At 43.7% G+C, this 21,575-nt stretch overlaps 1 protein-coding gene across 1 annotated transcript in view; it reads left to right on the top strand.

Annotated features, from left to right (window-relative positions):
• STX18 (syntaxin 18) overlaps positions 1-21,575 on the top strand; it is a 1,377,880-nt gene that overhangs the window by 753,248 nt on the left and 603,057 nt on the right. Inside the window, exon 6 of the mRNA XM_044062606.1 lies at positions 17,716-17,828. Within this exon, the coding sequence (XP_043918541.1) occupies positions 17,716-17,828 (113 nt within the window). The remainder of the gene's footprint in view (positions 1-17,715; positions 17,829-21,575) is intronic.

Here is a 21,575-nt window from a genome sequence, read left to right as displayed (position 1 = left end):
TCTAAGTGGATAGGCCATTGCATTCATTTCTGCTATAAGCACCGTGGAAAACCTACCCCACAGGGGATAAGATCACATTCCACTAGGGCTACATCTACTTCAACAGCCATTCTCAGAGGTGTTCCTACCAGGGACATCCTACAAACTGCTACCTGGAACTCTGTACATACCTTCACCAAGCATTACCACTTGCCTATTTTTTCTAAATCCAGAGCTGGTTTTGCCACTGCAGACTTGCAGGGCTTAATAGCTGGTCCTAATGCTCTCTAACTGCCTCTTCCCTTCTTTAGCTTTGGGAATCTACCCAAATGTAATGACTGCAACAGTGTAACACGAAGAACATAGTGCAGTTGTGTACACTTACCATAAATGTAGATGTTCGAGTGTATTCACTGATGTTCATCGTGCATACAGCTGCAGTCATAACAGATGGGGTTATCCTGCCGTCAGGCGGGTCCTCGGTCGGCCGAATTCCAAAGTCTAGGTCCGGCGTCGGTTGTCGTCGCTTCTTCCCTGACGTCAGTGCGGCAGGGGTATAAAAGAGGCAGCCAATGCCATATTCTTCAGTATTTCTTGCCGTGCGGTGCCAGAAGCAGAAGCAGTTTGCAAGTGCCGGTCGGCCAGCTCCTGAGATTTACGAAAGTATTTCAGCCGAAGTCTTCTTGAAAGCTAAGTACCCCGTTGAAACTTTTCTTGCCTCAGACCGATGTCAGACAAAGTTAATAATTGCATTTCTTGTGGGAAGCAAATACCGCATAAGGATTTCCACTCTTTCTGTATACCTTGCTTAGGCCCAGACCACGACGTCTCGGCCTGCCGTTTCTGTGCTACATTCAATAAACGCACTATTAAGCGTCGGGCGGAGTTCACCCTTCACTTTTTCGGCAAAAAATTTAATTATATTATGTTGCCGGATACTCCGACTCCAGTTTTGAGCAAAAAACGCAAAGATAAGGACCGACATACGAGGTCCGCACCACCTACTGAAACCACGCTAAGGCCGACTACCGGTTCTCCGGTACTCAGCGAGGCGCATACGCAGCCCCTGACTACCGATGACAATGCATTACCGGTGTCTTCAGTACCCGAGGTCGCAGGCTCCTCGGCCCCCATTCCTACTACAGATCCCAACGCCACTCCTGGAGGGGAAACTCAGAATTTAGACAGGCCTGCCATTTCTCAAGGGGTCTTCAGGCCTTCCTCCTTCTCTATTAAAGCCTTCACTAAATCTAAAGCAGCCATGAAAACCAAAAAACAGGTTCCTCAGACCCCCTCTCAAGGCACCATGCCTAAAAAACAGATGCTTAAAATGGCTGAGGATTTGATTACTCTTATCAAGGGTTCTCAACCCCCCTCTGACAAAAGGCCCAGATTAGAGGAAGACTACCCTTCCTCAGATCAAGCTTCTATTACCTCAGAACTGTCTGAGGACCAGGATTATGCCTATTCTCCATTCGAAGACTCTGATGCAGAGGAGTCTATTCCCTCGGTCTCCCCCCCTGAGGACTTCTCTTTTGGTGAAACCCTGCATACATCGAGTGAACACTTTCATTGGGAAGGCCAAGATTACTCAGACTCCAAGAAAAGGCTCAGGGAATTTCTTCTGCTCCCCCAGCATAGGCCTCTGGCTATCCCTCCTGTTTTAGATGTATTGGATGATGTGTACACAGAAGCCAGCCTTAATCCAGATTCTTTGCCTCCAGCTCCTGTTAAACCAGACAGGTATTACCGGGTTCCTGATTCCCACCAGTTCCTATATAAAAGCCATACTGCTGACCCAGAAACAATTTCACAGGGTCCCAAGGGAATTAAGGCGTCTACTGCTAAAAACCCATTACCTTCAGAGAGAGATTCCAGAGCTTTAGAAAGGTGTACACCTCGGCCACTTTAACCATGAGGGCATTAAACTGTCAGTTCCATATGTTAAAGTATCAACAGTTTTTGATATCTCAGCTGAAAAGCAAGATGACACAACCAGAACAACCAGATTTAAAAGAGTTGCAGGATTTGTTGCATGGTGCAGAGCAAGTGGGTAAACATAACTTGCAGTGTGGTTTTGATGCTTTAGAGGCCTCATGTAGAGCTGCTGTTACGGTGTCTGTTATACGTAGGCATGCTTGGCTCAAAGAGCAAACCTTACCAGATCATGTCAAAGCTAAATTATTAGACGCACCTCTTCAAAAAGATGTATTGTTTGGTGTTAAAGCTGAGGAGTTGCTAAAGAAAATGGAGGAAAAAGCGAAATCAATGCAAACACTGAAAGATTTCCTGCAGGTACAGCCTCCACATTTCAGCAGAAACTGGCCTTCAAAAAATTGGTCCTTTCCAGCCACGGACAGACCTCAAAGGGGCAGATACAGGCACCCAAGGGGTAGAGGGCAACCTCAAGGATCTTTCAGAGCCAGACAGTGGCAAGCACCAACCCCAAGAGGTGCAGAAGATAGATCACAGTCTTTTAGAAAACAGACACAATGACTTCCCCCTACACCTGCCAAGCAAAGCTTTAATGGCAGCACCTATGGGCGGAAAACTGAGATTATTCTCAAAAAATTGGCATATTGTTACAAAAGACAAATGGATTCTGGACATTATAGACAGAGGCTACAGGTTCCACTTTCACACCCTTCCAAAAATGAGAGGCATGCCAAACCTGCCACAAAATCAAAGGGCAGAGGCACAAAAACAAGTTTCAGCTCTCATGGACATGAAAGCAATTCAAGAGGTACCTGCAAAAGAACAAGGTCAAGGGTTTTATTCCAGACTATTCCTGGTACCAAGGAAAGGCAAAGATTGGAGACCTATCTTAGACCTATCCATCCTAAACACATATCTACAGGTGCCAAAATTCAAGATGCTCACATTACAGCAGCTTCTTCCCATGCTGGGCAAGGAGTCTTGGCTGGTAACATTGGACCTCAAGGAGGCATACCTGCATGTCCCTATCAGACAAGATTGCAGAAGATACCTCAGATTTTTTGCAGGTTCAACCCATTACCAATTCTCTGCATTGCCCTTTGGCTTGTCTACTGCGCCCAGAGTGTTTATGAAATGCCTGGCATCAGTAATCGCCTTCTGCAGACTACAAGGGATACAAATCTACCCATATCTGGACAACTGCCTGATCCAAGTGGACAGCAAGGACATACTACTGCAGCACCTGGCATTTGTAATAAAACTGTTGAACTTCCTGGGATATACAGTCAACAAAAAGAAATCCAAACTAATACCCTCTCAACAAATAATTTTCCTGGGTGCCAGCTTGGATACAACCACCCAGATGGCCTACCTCACGCCAGACAAGCAAGGGCAACTGTCTCAATACTTCAGAAAAATGGCAACTTACACCAGGCTAACTGCAAGGAAAGTCCTGCAGGCTCTGGGATTCATGGCATCTTGCATCCTACTAATCCCATGTGCAAAGCTGCATATGAGGAAACTTCAATGGTACCTGAAAAACTTATGGTCTCAACACAGCCACAGCTTGGAAGCAATTATACCACTCATTCCATGCCTTCAAAAGGAATTTTGTGGTGGACTCAAGCTTGCCAAAGAAACACAGGTCTTCCTTTCTGTGTACCTCAAGCAACTCAAATCATCACAACAGATGCCTCAGACTACGCCTGGGGAGCACACATGACAGATCAGTGCATTGAGGGAAAATGGACCCGAAAAGAGAAGCACCTTCACATCAACCAAAAGGAAATGCTAGCCGTGCAAAAGGCTATTATGACCTTCAAAGACCTACTGCATCCAGGCCAGCTATTGATAAGGACAGACAACACCACAGTGATGTGGTACATAAACAAACAGGGGGGAACTCATTCATACCCCCTGTGCAGGCAAGCCATGACCCTATGAAACACAGCACTGGAATTGCAAATTCAACTACAGGCACAATTCCTGCCAGGGAAGGAAAACGCACTGGCAGACAACCTAAGCAGAAGTATGACCGATCCGCACGAATGGAAGTTGCATCCTCAAGTTTTCACAAAGATAACTCAGGCATGGGGACAGCCAGACATAGATCTCTTTGCTACCCACAGAAATTGCCAGTTGAAAACATTTTGTTCAAGGACCTATCATCCACAGGCCTGGAAAGTGGACGCACTTTCCTTCAATTGGGCAACATTGACAGTCTATGCCTTCCCGCCTCTTCCTCTGCTGCCCAAAGTTCTATTAAAAGCCAGAGCAGAGAGGCCAAAAATGATTCTCATTGATCCAGACTGGCCAAGACAACACTGGTATCCGCTCCTGAAGAGCCGGACACATTCCGCACCATGGATCCTACCTCTAGTCCCCCTTCTGTTGTCCCAGCACAACTACAAAACCATTCACAGCAATCTCAAAACTCTAAATCTAGCTGCATGGAGAATTCCTTGATTTCCCAACAGTTTCTCCTCTCCAAGGAGGTGCAGGATGTCATCTTGGAGGCCAGAAGACCCTCTACAAGAAAGGCCTACTCCGCCAAATGGAAGCGATTTTGTGCCTGGAATCAAAAAAATGGACAGAATCCTTGGGTAATAAATATACCTCAAATTTTGCAGTACCTAGCTGAGATGATAAACAATGGACTTTCCTTCTCTGCCATCAAGATCAACGCTTCAGCCATTTCTGCACAATACAACACAGATCCTCCTTTATTCTCTCACCCTCTCTTAAGGCAGTTCCTCAGAGGGGCAAAGAATATAAAACCCCCAAGGAAACCACCAGTCCTTGCTTGGGACCTCAACTTCGTATTGGAAAAGCTAACCCTTCCTCCCTTCGGGCCAGCTTCTTCAACAGAGTTACAGTACTTGTCATGGAAAACCGCCTTTCTTCTGGCTATCACCTCAGCACGCAGGGCTTCGGAGTTACAGGCCCTCATGGCTGTGCAACCATTCATCATTTTCCATCAGGACAGAGTTTCCTTACGAACTAACCCTACCTTTATGCCAAAGGTAGTATCCAGTGTAGCTTTGAATCAGACTATCCACTTACCTTTTATCCTAATCCACAAAACAAAGGTAAAGACTACTACATTCCTTGGACATTCACAGACAACTTCGTTGCTATTTGGATAGAACAAAGCCATTCAGGAAATCTGAGCAAATCTTTGTGTCCTATGCAGCAGGTGCTCAGGGAAAGGCTATTTCCAAACAGACAATTTCAAAGTGGATAGCCCACTGCATACACTTTTGTTACTCATTTCATGGAAAAACTGTGCCTGCATGCATCAGATCCCACTCCACCAGAGCCACAGCTACTTCTGCAGCCTTCCTCAGGGGGGTCCCTACCAAGGACATTTTGGAAGCAGCCACCTGGAGTTCAGTGCACACTTTCTCCAAGCACTATCACCTCCCACTATACTCAAAATCTAGAGCGGGCTTTGCCACAGCAGTCCTGCAGGGCATTCTAGCCCCTCCAAGTTCCACTTAGTGCCTACCACCCTTACTTAGCTTTGGGATTCTACCCATCTGTTATGACTGCAGCTGTATGCACGATGAACATAGTACAGTTTTGTACCTACCATAAATGTAGATGTTCGAGTGCTCATACAGCTGCAGTCCAGGTTTCTCTCCCTCCATCCCCTCTTAGGACAGGCCTTATGACAAACACTTTTCATATAACCTTTTTGGGGTTTTCATTTATGGTGTATTTGCTTGCAACTACTGTTTTTGATTTATCAACATTGCATCTTTGCATAACATTGTTTGCCTACCTTCTGGGGGCACCTGACATCTGGGGCAAGAAAAACTGAAGAATATGGCGTCGGCTGCCTCTTTTATACCCCTGCCGCACTGACGTCAGGGAAGAAGCGACGACAACCGACGCCGGACCTAGACTTTGGAATTCGGCCGACCGAGGACCCGCCTGACGGCAGGATAACCCCATCTGTTATGACTGCGGCTGTATGAGCACTCGAACATCTACATTTATGGTAGGTACAAAACTGTACTTTGTAGTCCTGGTAACCCTCCCTCCAGCCCCCTGACTTCTGTTGGCTATACCTTTCTTCTTGTTTACTGTCTTTTAGCTTTCTGGTGTATTTGCTTTTTGTTGGAGGTGTAACCTTGTATATAATTGCTTCCCATTATGGGGGCACCTGACATCTGGGGCAAGAAAAACTGATGTAATGGTGTCGACTGCATTCTTTATACCCCTGACTACCTAACGTCATGGAAGACGAGACAGCATCCGACGCCGGACCCAAGACTTTGATAATCAGGACGGCTGAAGGGTATCTGCAGGCAGATAACCCAAATGTAATGACTGCAACAGTGAATACACTCGAACATCTATATTTATGGTAAGTGTACACAACTGTACTTTCTTTGTACATTTAATGGTTTTAAAATTTTCAGTATAGCGACATTCAAATTATTGACCAGTATGGGGATTTGTTCTGTAAAGGGTTTCATCTGATGATGTTAATCTTCATTTATTCCTTACTGATGGGTGTCTGTTCCATCCTCGGAACCAAGTCGGCCTTATAACAAGCTGATGCCAGCCAAAAAACTCTCAAGCTAAGTTTTACCCATAGTGCCCCTCTCCTTGTTACCTCAGATCTCGTTTGCAGCATAGCTATCAAGACGCGTCAAGCCAGCTGTCAGCTAAGTACTATACAAATTATTATTCTGAAATGTCTTTTTTCCACAGAATTTCTCTCTTTTGCTCTTGTAATACCTTCTCTTATTAGTCACTAAACTTTTGGGCGGCCACGGTGGTGCAGCGGTTAGCGTTGCCACCTCATAGCAAGTGGTTCTCCGGTTCGATCCTCGGCTGGGGTGCCTTCTTTGTGGAGTGTGCATGTCCTCCCTGTGGTCGTGTGGATTTCCACCAGGTGCTGTGGTTTCCTCCCACATCCCAAAGACAATGCGGTAAGTGGATTGGATACTCTAAATTGGCCCTAGTTGTGAGTGTGTGTGCGTGTGCCTTCTGTAGAAGGTTGGGCGCCGGGCTGGCAACTCGATGCCATAAAACTCCACTACCAGTCATGAGCGGACAGGTGATCTGCTGTGGTGACCCCTAACTGGGAAAAGCTGAAAGAAGAAGATGATTAGTCACTAAACTTTTACCCCTGTTGAGTGAATTTTTTTCTCCTTACCAACTTGGTAACCTTAGTACCATCTCTGGTACAGGCTTTCCCTCTCTCTCTACTTTCTTTCCTCTTATCTCTTGAAGTAATCTACATACCATTGCTAGTATTCTTTCTTGACTTCCTTAAAAAAATACTTTTCTATCTGTTTTTCTATTTAGAGTTTTGTATTTTGTATTGTATTTGCTTAAGTTGTTCCCCACCATGTCTGAGAAGAAAGGGACAACAGAATTCAAGCAATGTGACCAATGCAGTCACAAGATGCCTAATTCAGACACTCATGTAGCCTACTTTCTTGGTGTTCCGCATCTCTCTGTTCAACCACCTTGTGACATTTGTAAGGGATTCCGTTCTCGTACCCTAAACAAGAGGAAAAACAAATTTGATTCTTAAAAGACCTAACACCTTTTTCCGAGGCTATTTCTGGGTCAGAGGGCGCAAAGAAAGAACGCAAAAAAAGTCGTCAGTTTGTTCCTTCTTCACCTCTTTCTGGTGATGGAAAGTCTGAACCCAAGTCAAAAATTCCTGCGTTGGCACCACCATCAGCTTCTGCTCCAGGGCCTCAACTGCCCTCCATGGCACCGTCCTCTGTTCCGAAGCCGCATGTAACCACTTCAGTGCCGTCTTCAATAACTTTGGCCCTGGCACCACCCACAGCACTGATAATATCTACTGCACCGACTGTGCCTTCAACTAGCACTTCAGCTCCATCCTATTTGGCAACCAACAATAGTAAATCCAGTACCAGTCACTCCCCCCCCCCCCCATACATGTTACTGGTCTTGAGACCATGATGCCGATAGGAGAACCTGCCCCTTGGACCTGATACTCTCCCATGGCAGATCCTTTCTGTGGGTAAAAATATAGCTCTTTTTTGGATCGGCCAGATTCTCCATCGGGGATATCAACTCGATCATCCAGGAGCTTCTCTGAATTGGACATGGTACGTCTTGTGGATCAGCTGCTAGCTGCTAATGGCCAGAGAGATTTGAACACCTTCCAGAACTCCCCTCCCAACCAGAGTTGAGAATCTTTCTCCACAGACTCCTGCATATTCTCCTCCTTTGACCTCCTTGCAGGGATCGAAGCACTCTGCACTAACGCCTTCTTTGATTCCACTGGTGGACCTCACTGTGGTTCCGGAGCTGACCCTTTGGTCTTTGGCTCGCTCAGAGCCGAGCCATCCTCCGGATTGTGACTGGACTGCAGGCACCGTGACCCTTAGTATGGCGCTGATTTTTTTTTCTACAACGCTGTCCTCTACAGTTTTGGGAGTCTTAGCAATGCCAAGTCCTCTTGGGGCTCCTTCCTTGAGAGTGGGCCCGTCGGAGCGGGTGTAACCCTGGTTCCGATGTTCTCCTTCTCTGTTCCAGACTCCCATCCCTCTTTAGGCGAGCCAGCTTTCCAAGAGATGGAGAGGGCCCTTGCCTCTGTAGGCAAACCATCAGCGTCGGAATTCCAGATATGTCCATCCTCTGAACCGCAGCTGACACAGGCCGCCACATCAGGACATCGAGCACAAGAGCTTCAAGATACCCTAACGCATGGTGCCCTCTCTTCGGAGTCCTTGTCAGCCCCTGCTGAAGAGGTACCACATAAGCGATCGTACAAGAGGAAGCACGTAGACTCCCCGAAGAGACTCTTACCAAAGATATGGACTACAATGAAGGGGAGGGGTCCCCACGGTCACCCCTTGAGGATGTCTCCTTTGGAGACGTACTAGAAATTTTAAAGCAGCGGGGAGACTGGAAGCCCACCAACCCTTTCTTTGAGGAGTCTGTATTCTTGCAGGCTTTTCGTGCTCAACCCTCTTCTTCTTGGGTGACCCCACCTGCAGATGAATTAGTCCAACTCGTCATGCAGTGCGCTTGGAAGAGTCCTGATACGATTTAACCAATCTCTCGGAGACTAGACAAAATTTTCTGCCCACCTGAAGGAAGTCCACACTGGTCCAATCGCCTACCGGTAGATACTGTGGTGGTGGCGGCTTGCTGAGGAGGGCCAGACTCTCCACCCCCAGACTATCCACCCCCAAAACATTGAGTCTCAGGCATTGGACAGGTTAGGGAAGTGAGTGCTTGCCTCATCAACCTTTGCCATTCGGTCCTTGAATTACTTGGCACACTTCACTAGGCTTCAGACAGCCTAATCTCGGAACTCTCTGGAACCTTAGCAGGAGCAGTTTCTGATAAGGTATGGGACAAAGTTGCCTCGCAGCTTGCGACCCTGAAATCTGTATCCACCTCATCCATGCGGTTAATCTCTCATGCTACCAAAGGGGCAGCTCGAGCTATGGGTGCAGGCATTATCATGAGACGTCATGCCTGGATGTGCCTTTGCGGACCTTTTTAAGTCTTCTTTTCTTAATAGTCCAATGGAAGTCTCTTCCCTTTTTGGCCTAAAAGTGAAAGACACGTTAGCCAGGTGTGAAAAGGACGGCAAAACACTGACTGCCGTGGGCGTACGTTTTTCCACCACCACCCCCCCCCCCCAACTATCCTACTGTAGGAATCAGAGGAGTGGAAAGATGTGCCACAAGAAATCCCAGGGTCCTTTCCGTGACACACTTGGTGAGTTTACTCCCCGAGCCAGAGGGGGTAGCTCATCCAGAAGACGCCTCTACAGAGGCAGAGAGGGTCCACGTAACCAGGGGTCCAGGGATTCTTTTTCTGGACAGCCCTATCAACGCTCCTGAAAAGTGGCCTGATTGCTTTCCTCTGGAAGCAGTCTGGAGACGTTTCTGTCTGCACCACCCTGCCTGGCAAACAATAACCACTGATTCTTGGGTGCAGAATGTAATAGCCAGAGGTTATGACATACCCTTCAATATTTGTCCAAAGACATTAAGGCCCATTCCCGACGTTCCACCCAGTAAAAGGGAAGCAGCAGCTCAAGAAATACGAAAGCTGTCTCAAAAAGAGTCATCCAAGCAGTCCCATCAGACAAAATAGGATCCGAATTTTACTCAAGGTTCTTTTTAGTGCCAAAAAAGACAGGATACTGGATACCAAATTTGGATCTCAGCATTCTGAACAAATTTGTCAATCAAACAAAATTCTGTTTGGTCACAGTTTAGTCTATCCTACCCTTCTTGGAAAAAGATAATTGGATGTGCTCATTAGATCTTCAGGATGCGTATTACCACATAAAAATGGACAAATGCTCCAGAAGATTTCTTCGCTTCCGGCTGGGAGTCTCTCTTTACCAATTCCAGGTGCTGCCCTTTGGACTCTCTACAGCCCCCAGAGTGCTCACCAAATGCATGGCAGTGGTAACAGCTCACTTGAGACTACAAGGATTCTGAGCATTTTTGTAGTTAGACGATTGGCTCCTTACCTCCCCCATCAAGCGTCTACTGGTTACAACCTTGAACTACACTATAAAACTAGCAAAATGCCTAGGAATCTGTATAAACAGGGAGAAATGCAAGTTGACTCCTTCTCAAACCTTAGAATTTATAGCAGCAACTTTCTGTACCCAATCTTACCTAGTCTCCCTGCCAGATCAGAGATTAGAAAGACTGAGGTTCCAACTCCGGGTGATACTCTCTCAAGACAAGGTTCCAGCTCGGGCTGTCCCCCAACTTTTAGGATCAATGGCAGCATCGATTACAATAGATCCCCTAGCGAGGCTAAACATGAGACTTCTCCAGTGGCTCCTGCTAACACGGTGGTCCCCTTTGCACCATCCTATGGCCTTTCAGATCCGCATAACAAAGCGATGCAAACAAGATTTAACTTGGTGGATGAAGCCAGAAAAAGACTTGTGGAGTCGCCCTTTCTCCCCATCTCATCCCAAGGCCACAGCTACCCTGATTGGGGGGGGTCATTTTCAGGGAAAGACGATCCAAGACATTTGGTCAGCCTTGGAGGCCAACCTGCATATCAGTGTTCTAGAACTGAGGGCAGTGCTTCTAGCATTGCAAGCACTCCAGTCTATCCTTCCGTCAGGAAAAATTGATATCCAGTCCTACAACATGTTAGTGGTCTTGGTACATCAACAAACAAGGGGGGACCAAGTCCTACCCCTTGTGTCGAGAGGCCATGAGAATTTGGCAATGGGTGATGGCTTCCAACTGCTTTTTGATAGCAATGCGCATTTGTGGGAATTCCAACGTGATTCTGACAAAATGAGCAGATGTATCCTCCTGCCTCACGAGTGGTACCTCAATTCAACAGTAGGGGCGAAGATTTTCAGCCACTGGGGCCAGCCTTGCTGCGACCTATTCGCCTCTCCAGCAAATCACAAATGCAGCAGCGAGTCCCCAAGGGACGCTCTAATACAAGATTGGTCCACAGGACTTTTGTATGCTTTCCCTCCCCGTCCCCTGATCCCTCAATTTCTAAAGAAGACCCTTCGGCTGAGAAGCAGAGTAATCCTCATTGCACCTTACTGGGCCTGACAAATCTGGTTTCCCTTCCTTTAGCCTCACCTAGTATGCCAACCATGGATTCTGGATCCAACTCCGGAAGTACTTTCACAACCACAGGGGTTGATTCACCCAAACATATCCAGTCTCAAGCTGACAGCTTGGTTTCTCCACTTCCAGTAATTGCCAGGCAGAATAATTTTACCTCCCCGGTATGTAGCATTCTTCTGGCTTCACAAAAGACATCCACCAGGAAAATCTGTCTTAGCAAGTGGAAGAGATTCCTTATTTGGTTCTGACAGAGAACTAGACTAGACCCTTGTTCGGCTTCTGTTAGTGTGGTTTTGGATTATTTGTCAGGTCTTCTTCATTCAAGAGCAGCAGCCTCCACAGCAGCCTCCACCATTAGATTACATTTGGCTGCTATCTCAAACTTCCATAATGGATTCCAAGGCGCATCCTTAGTCTCCCATTGTCTCTGTAAAACCTTTGTGAAAGGGGTTTCGCATATCAGACCACCTTTCAAAGAACCGATAAAACCTTGGTGTCTAACACTAGTACAGCAGTCCCTAACACAAGCACCTTTTGAACCTGCTGCCACTTGCGATATAAAGTTCTTATCCTGGAAATCCCTATTTTTTAGTAGCCATCACCTCAGCAAGATGCATATACGAGCTTCAGGCCTTTGCATAAAACACCCTTACATAGTCTTCCATAAGGACAGAGATCACTCAGGACTAACCCTTCTTTCCTGCCCAAACTTATCTCAGAATTGACAGTTAACCAGACTATTGACCTACCAGTCTTTTTCCCAAAGTACTGAAAGGAGAATACTGCCTTCATTTGCTGGATGTGCATTGACCATTACAATTTTATCTGGACAGAACTAAATCAGTACCGAAGTCAGACCAGTTGTTTGTTTCCTATTCAGGTCCTAAATTGGGAGACATTGTTTCTAAAGTGACCTTATCTAAGTGGTTGAGAAATTGCATGTGTTTTGTCTACCAACATAATCAAATTCCTCCATCGAACAAATTCAAAGCACACTCCACCAGATCAATGCCGACTTCTGTAGGTTTTCACTCAAGGGCTTCAATGGATATCTGTGCAGCTGCAATTTGGGCTACCCCTCATGCCTTTATCACACATTACAAATTGGATTTGGTCTCCAGGGGGAGAGCATCCTTTGGTTCAATGATAGTCAGGAACATCTTTCCATAAGGGCCCCCTCAGGACATAAGGAAACTAGGGACTCTCTCCCATCAGTAAGGATTGAATGAAGATTAACAACATCAGATAAAGAAGTTATGTTCTTACCATAACGTTCCATCTGTGTTGTTCATCTCCATTCATTCATTACATCCCACCCTCCTTCCCCCTCCAAGGAGCTCCTGGAAGTCTGGATTTGGTCGAAATTCCGCATTAGTGGACCTGCTCAGAAAAAGCCTCTGTTTTCTTTATCACAGGCAGACTCAATCTGAGGTAACAGGGAGAGGGGCACTATGGATAAAGCGTAGCTTGAGAGTTATTTGGCTGGCAAAAGCTTGTTCTAAGGCCAACTCAGTTCCGAGGACGGAACCGACACCCATCAGTAATGAATGAATGAAGATGAACTACACAGATGGAACGTTATGGTAAGAATATAACTTCATTTTTTTTTTATCACTGCAAGTAACTTCAATCTGATGGACGCTATTATAGAACGAGAAATCTTCACCAGAAAGTTCAGTCTAAGCTTGATTTAGACAATAGTTTTGATTTAAATAAGGCTCCTGACCTGAAAAGGAAGAGCACCTTTAACCCACCCCTCCTACCTCCAGTTGCCCTCTTTGATAGACTTTGCGAATCAGAATTGAGGGCTAGGTTCCATGAGTTTAACAGATGCAAGTGGAATCTAACCAAGGAGTAGGACAGCTTGTTGCAAGAACTTAAGAACAACAAAAAAATGGATATAATAAAACCAATAAGAAAGAGGGTGTGATTATGGACTATATTTAACCTATGCTGGCAAAATGATTAACTGTTTGCATGATGGAACATTTTTACCTGTAGTTCTTGTAATGAGTTAAACATATCACATGCTACAATAAACAGGAAATTGTATCTTTACAAAAGTGTAGGAGTAAATTACATAGATAAAATGGAAATTGTGGGAACAGTAAATGCACAAAACTGTTTTGGAGAAGGAATGAGGTTTAAGGAAAGGCAGGAACTGAATAATTTATGTAAGGTTGCTTGGATTATAGAATATGTAACAGCCATACCTCCCAACCGTCCCAAATTACACTGTTTTTACCGAGTTTTGGGTCCAAATAATGGGGTGCCACGATTTCCGAGTTTTTCTTTATTTTTTTCCACTTTTTGAGTTGATGTCATCACAGACGTGGTGATGTCAGCTCAGTCAGCCAGCCTGTCGGAATTGAGCTTGCATTCCAGCTGTTCAAATGGAGAGTGGGTAAACATTTATCTTTTGGTTTGGCTGCACTTAAGTTAACAGAATGCTGCTTGCGATGTACGGAGCTTGCAATCTGCCGTTAAACTGCTGCATTATCTTTGGTTGCCTCTGTTAGAGCCATTAAACTGCTGCATTATCTTTGGTTGCCTTTCTTTATTTTGTGTGAAATATGGAGCTTGCATTCCGGCTGGATGAACAGAATGCTACTTGTGATATACGGACATTCTGCCGGTATTGAAGGGAGCCATTAAACTGCTGCATTGGTTGCAAGCCGTTATTGAACAGAGAGGACTCCTCTCACTGCTGCATTGATTCTGCTGCGAAGGAAGGGTAGGATTCTTAGTGTTTTCAGGCTGGGAGAAACATTATCTTTGGTTGTGAGCCGTTATTGAACAGAAGACTCACTGCTGCATGCGTCTAAAATGTATTAAAACAGTGGCAAACCTTCTGATGTTTTTTTTTTTTTTTGTGCCGTGTTTAGCAATGGTAAGATAAGTAGTTTTTCATTTTGCACGGTTGTTTATTTGTGAATGGAAACTTACTGCGGCTCAGGGATAAAGTTCAACAGGTGCAGATGACGTGATGGCAGTATGATTACCGGAGGGACTGTTGTGGAGTGTTGACCTGTATTTTTGTTACTTTGCTGAAAATATCGAAGTAATAGGAGCTTTATCAGTTATTGTTGCATTTCAGACTGTGGGGTGTCAGTAGCAACTACCTGCATTCTTGTGATAGTGGTCCTTCTATCCGTTTACACTGCAACTTCAATTTCTTTTATCCTTCCCTCTGTCAGGCAGTGGTTGCTGAATGGGATTCTGTTGGTATGTGGAGAATGCCATTCACAACCACCATAGCGGCTGTGTTTGGGGCGGATGGGTACTTTGTTTTGGTTAAATACTAAAAGCTAGTGCTTTCTAAAACACTGAGTGCTAACTTTGATTTCTTCTTTGGCTTTGTGTGCTGCACCCCCCCCCCATGTTGTGGGTATGCTGTCCTGCTTTAAAAAAACAGAGAGAATAATCTCTCTCTACATGAGAGGTGGTCATAGTAAATGCTGTGGTATTAAGAATATCCTGTCACTACTAGATATGCTTCTGTAACTACGGACTTAGCACAGAGGCTCCATTTCATTGCAACATTGAATGCATATTGACAGATTTTTGGATTAATTTTAATAATAAATTCAGTATGAACCTCTGTTGGGCCAGCACTCCTTTTATCTGCCTGGCTTGAGATAGCATGGAATTAGCAGTTATCTAGTGACCTGTCAGATATCGCACATACTAGCTATAATACTGTGACTTTCAAAACTGTGTAATAGCAATCTGTGAATTCCAGTTGCACTTCTGATTTACTAGAGAACTGCAAATTGGGAATTACTGTAGTATTTTTAGTTTCCTTGGCATTGTTATGCACATGTGACTTTAATTTTTGTTTAATTATGCAGGTGATGATTTTTATAACCAAATGTGCATTTACAAATAAGTTTTTTGTTTATGCTAACATTGTTTATTTTTCAGCATTCTGCTTAGCAGCTAAGAGAGATGGTAGTGATGAGAGAGGAAAATATAGTCAAGGGATCCACCACTTCAGTATTCCTTTAAGAAAGGCAGATACTTCTGTTAATCTTTAGTGTAAAAAATGTGGGGTTCATGTAAGATATGTGATGCTGGTGGTATGTACTGAAGAATAGCCAACATGAGGTGGAGGTTGACTTAGCGTAGTGGGTAGAACTCCGGCTTTGCTTGCAATAGGTGCGTGGTTTGAATACCAAGACAGGCAAGTCATTGCAAATACCTACCCTACACAGATAGTTTCATGCAGACTCCTTAGAGGTGACTTCTGTCTGGCATACAAAGCAATCTCAGACCCCACCTTGATGGGACTGCTGCATATCCGCAAGTCAAGCTCCACTTGAGCAACCCGTACACATGACCTCAACCTAGTCTGTGATATCAATAGGACTTGTTGGCGAAGCAAATTTGTGTCCCAGTGTGTGTGTATCATGTGTGTAAGTAGACTATTGTGATGGAAATGTTCTTGAATTGGGCAGTTTTGTAATTTTTGGTTCATGCATTTTGTTTCATTGCCTACTGGAAAAATGTTCAAACAATAAATTTTAAAATGCTCTCTAACTTAAGTCTAACCAGTGTGCTGTATTATACAAGGAATATAATTTAATAAAATCAGGAAGGTGTATCAAAGAATGCATGTATGTGTCTTGTTTTGTGTGCAAGCCAGGGATCTATGATTTGGAAACCGCCCAAAGGTAATCTTTATCCACCACTGGCCAGATGCATTTTCTTTGGATGTGGTGTGGGTTTCAATGCTGTTTCAATGAATGTGAGTTACAAAGGCAGAGAAGTTTTAATGCCAGCGTTGCTTTGTTTAGCAGATATCTATAAGTGTTTGTGTGCATTGTGCTACAAAATGTAACAATTAAATCAAAATAATCATTGTAGAAGTAAAGCAGTATGCACACATTTGTGTTTATGGTAAATTGGGTGAAATAGCCAGGTAATGGGACATTGGAATGGCTGCAAGGGGAATCTGGTGCCATATTTTGGTTGTCTGTTCTTCAGTTCGCGTTTGAAAGTTGGTATCCCACAATTCCATTGGAGTGGGCTGGGTTACCTAATTATGTATGCACATTTTATGTTAATCAGCGTACAGATTTGTACCTATTTTTCATACTCCTTGTCCAGATTTTTGATGTTTCCAGGTTGAGAGGTATGATAACATGTGTCTGAGAAGTATAATGCTTGTAAATGTGAACTTATTAGTATGGTTCAATTACTTCTATAAATGTAAGTTTGTTTGCCACAAGTGATAATTCAATAAAGGTGTTTAAAAAATGCACGTCAGACAAAACATAAGCAGTAGTACAAACTGTTGCTTGGTACGTCTGCATGCAAATGAGGGAAAACTCTTGCAACATCAGACATCTGTCCTGCAATCAGTAGAGGGGGAGGACACTAAGCATTTTAATGTTGCCACTGACAAGTGAAGCCAGTTACTACTGCTGAACTTGGATAATGAGAAGGTCAAATATCAATCAAGTTAAGAACAAGCTTCCAGCCCCTCACTCCTTTCTGACTTCCTAACTTAAAAAAAGTTAAAGAATTGTCATTATTACCACAGATCAGAGTGAGAGAGAAATTTTGTAGTAGCATGTAGCACAATGCACAAAGACATATTGTGGTGCCCCTGTGCATTTACAAAGTGTATATGTCTGCATAAATTGCATATGTCTGCCGATGCATGTGTTGGTTTACAAATTTTTATAATGCATTTTTCTGCTTGGCAGAAAGTTGGTTTAAGCAATAGATCTATAATGTTAAAAGTCTTTTAATGCAGACTCTGTTTCCTGGTGATTTGTAGCTTATATGGGGAAAGGACTGAGGCACGTTATGTAAAACTGAGCAAAAATAGTTATATAATCGCACAATAGAGAAGCATCTGCAGCTATTGCATTCCATTTTGAAAGCTCTGTAGATATAGTACTCCTAAATTTGTGCACTTTAGTACCATGTGAGACCCCAGAGTTATCTCAAGGTAGTCTGTTGTAAATCAAAACTATTGTAAATGGACTGGGAAGCTAAAATTGAAATAAAAAACTTCTGAGTAATAACCCTGTAACTAATTCTCCCTGTGTCTTGGCATTCATTTTATGTGATAATTGTTTTTCTCTTAAACTGAAGTAACTCTTCTTTCAGAATAAGTAAAACTTGTGTTTAGAAGTATCTTAAGAAATTGTGTATTATTTAAGCGAAAACAAGTGAACTATCATTTTTACCCATTTATTTCTGTGTACAGATCAAGACTTGAACCAGAGAAGCATACCAGATCTCTTTCTTCAGCATCTGAACACGTTCTGTCAAGCCCTAAAGAGACTCCTAAGGAAAAACTAAAAATTGAAGAGAGTAATGGTAAATACTTTTTGTTTCACATTTTAAAGGGGAGATGCACTACATTATGATAGTTATCAATCATTTTTAGTGACTGACCCGTGTTTGAGTGTTTTTATTTTTATTTTTTTATTGTACTGTATTTTTTAGTACCTCTGAAGCAAGAGAACCTTTACTCGGCACACTATAAAATTAGCACATCTCTGTAAACACAAAATGCAGGTATGTACAGTATATACCACTGTGTAATATGCACTTGTCATAGGTTCATAGGTAAGTACTAGGCTATCGGCCCAATGGCCTACGTAAGCCTAGTCAGCAAGGTACCATAGCTTACTCCACCCAAGAAAGTTATTTTTCTGTGCCACTGTCCAGCAGAGTCACAGAAGTGATCCCCGGGGTGTATTTCCTATTTCTCATCCACTCATCAAGATTTTTCTTGAAGAGTGCTAATGAAGAACTTTGCTTGACATAGATGGGTAGCTTATTCCAGAGTATAGAAAGTCTCTGGGACAGGAATCTATCCCTCCAGCGTGTCCTGGTTATTGTGGTGACAAAGTTTAGGTCATTAGAGCGTGTAGCTTGGAGGGATTGGGATTTCTTTAGGTGTAGCATGTCCACTAGCTCTGGGTTTGACATAGCTTTATATGTTAGGCAGACATCACCTTGGAGTAGGCGATATGCTATGGAGTAAAGCTGGAGTTTTTTGAGGCGGTCAGTGTTGGGCATTTGTTTGAGGCCGGTAATCCTCTTTGTGTAATTTACAGTATGATAAAGCCAGCTGCTGCTGAGAAATATTAACTGTTCAGATTTTTAAAGATTGTATTTATAACTGTTTCTAAATGAACCAAACAAAATTAGCATTTCCCAACTGAATACAGTATGAGCAACATGACAGTGAAGTACACACCAGTCATATTTATGTGCCCAGGTAAAATAAAATTTGTTGTATAATTAGGTTACATGTGTTTAGGTAATTCTGGGCACAGACTGGCTTATATCAATTTAATTTGTTTACAGGATGTTTACAAAATGAGCAGTAACTAGAATATTTTCATGCATGGTTAGCAAAGATTGAGGTTATTGAAATTGCTGTGAGCCTTCCATAGTATGTACAGCTTCTTAAATTGTTAATGTTTCTTAATCCAGATTAGAAATGTAGAAAAGAGAACAAACTAGATACCAAAAAAGACTTGATAACAGGCCATTTCTGCAAAGCTCTTTCACAGTCTTTACTCCACGGAAAAAAGACCCTTTGAGGAGTCTGGCTTGAAAATTCCTGTAGCTTCAGAACCTGGAGTCTTCATAGACTGAAGCCCTGTCTGACCCAGTTTACAGGATTTGCTTGTTCCTTGTTGGTCATGCTTGGCTGCAGAAATAACATAGAAAGTTATAGGGTGGGCAGCCTGAGAGAATGCAACAGAGGGGTCTGGCCATGACTGTGTTTGCCTCTTTGGTTTATTTGAAGAATTTCTCCTCGTGGGTCCATTTGCACTTTGAGGATGTTGGTGGTGCATTGAATGGTGAGGATTTTGAAGCTGTGAAGTTACCATGCTTTCACAAACCTTAGTGTGACATCAGTCCCTGGTCAGCAGGCTTTAGAGTGGTAGAAAATGTCTTCCATTCTAAGTGTGGGCATTCCTTCCTGCAGCACATCTCTTGATCCTGAGTACTTCACTGTTGTGTTGCAGAGCTCAAGAAAACTCCACATAAACCATCTGGAGCTACAGTGAAGGGTTCCTATTTTATTTATATATATATATATATATATATATATATATATATATATATATATATATATATATATATATATAGCAAATCAATCAGCTTCGTTTCTGCTACTCGTTTCTCTCTTTCCACTTAATTTCTTTTTATCTGCTTTTACTGTATTTGTGTTTCTTCCTACTTTATTTTGCTTTTGTGTCATCGTAAAAGTACTCAATTGTATTTGTTACTGCTTGGTATAACTCATTCTAAGCCTTTTAGTTTAAGCACTTGGGCTTCAGACCAGTTGTTTTACATTAAGAAGGTTTGTGGTCTGCACTGTGGTGGCAGGACAGGTAGCTTACATCCTTCTAAGTTGGGAACTGCTGATTGAGGGCTCAGTGTCTGTTATTCTAAAAGTGTATTAGTTCTGGTTTAAGCACTTGGGCTTCAGGCCAGTTATTTTACATTAGGAAGGTTCGTGGTCTACACTCTTGTGGGAGGAGAGGCTGGACTCTGCCCCTCTGAGCTGGGAATTTCTGGTTAAAGGCTTATAGTGCCTGCATATTTGAACCGTTTCTTACTGAAATTGGTACACCTTGTTTGCTGTAGCATAGACTAGGTCCAGGCCTGCTGAATCTAGCTTTGTTTGCATGCTTGTTGTTTGTTTGCTTGTTATTTCCCTGAAACGCTAATTCCACCTAAAACGCGGCTTTTCAGCGCTTCTGTGGATCCCTAGTGATATCTGCATTGCCTACTGTACTTATTTCCTTGTTTCACTTGAAAGAAAGTTACTGTTTGTCATTTTTGCATTTAAGTTACCTGTAACACATTGCATTTAAGTTACCTGGCACTTGCTCACTAAAGCAATTATACAAGTCAGCACTAAAAAATTAAAAGCACTACACCCTCACAAACTCCCCTTGAGTACCTTGTTCCCCATTGGCCCTTTTTTTCAATTATAAAGGAATTCCCAATACTATTCTAGCATGTCCAAAGGTCAGTTGTCAATCTCCTCTCTGGTCCAGTTGGTAAAGCTGGGAATCTTGAGGCAATGTTACAACTGCTTCATGTACACAGACAACCCCCTCCTCCTCCCAACAAATTCCAACTCGTGAGAGATGCAACCATATAGCCAAACTGGAGGCTAAGCTCTCTCAACTCAGTACTGGCGTAACCAGTCAGGAGGAGAAGGAAACCACACTCACTGCAATTCCAGTCTCACATAGACCTACCACGACAGCAAACCAAATACATAAACACACAAAACATACTCGGAGGCTCTAAATAAAAATCTACCTAAGCAGCAGAGACCTCCAAAGCAGACACCCAAGCAACCGCTACCCCAAAACAAAACACGTGCAACACATAGCTCACAAAGCCAGTGTGCCAAACAGTCACAGCCCTTAAGGCTAAACAACACACCTGATACACTTGTAATAGGTAACTCTATCGTCAGGCACACTGACGTCCCGCTCACCAGGCTGAACAAGGAGAAGGTCACGGTGTGCTGCCTGTTGGGTGCTAGGATCCACCACATAACACAAGCACTCAGGTCACTCCAAGGCAAGTACAAATATGAAAAGAGACGTAGAGGCGCTCTCTGAGCATGTAGCCCAGGCCGGTATGACCTTGACTTTGAGTAGCATCTTACCCTCACCAAGAATGATGCCACAATATGAAGACAAGATGATCAATTTCAACAATTGGCTTAAGTATTGGTGTCATTCAAAGGGGATCCAATGCCTGTCAGCCTGGGATGACATGCTCGACAAGCCACAGTGCTTCGGTAGGGACAGCTTGCACCTGTCACCCCTGGGCTTTCGGATATTGGCAAAGGCTCTTGCTACCCCCATAGTGCCTTTTTTAGGCAAGGCTCAAAAGACAAACCCACCTCCATAGGTATCACAAGGGATAAGAAACTAAGAGTAATGCTACTCAACGCCAGAAGTCTAAACCTCAAGATGCATGCACTCGAAACTCTCCTTAGCATGGAGAACATCGATATCTGTGCAGTAACAGAAACCTGGTTCAAGGCTCTCGAGAGCACCCCAGCAGCACTAC

This window comes from Protopterus annectens, chromosome 2.part1 (genome assembly GCF_019279795.1).
Source record: "Protopterus annectens isolate FY-2018-M chromosome 2.part1, PAN1.0, whole genome shotgun sequence".
NCBI classification, from domain to species: Eukaryota; Metazoa; Chordata; order Ceratodontiformes; family Protopteridae; genus Protopterus; species Protopterus annectens.
Note: the sequence above shows the minus strand (reverse complement) of the source record. Positions and strands in the feature narration are given on the sequence as shown.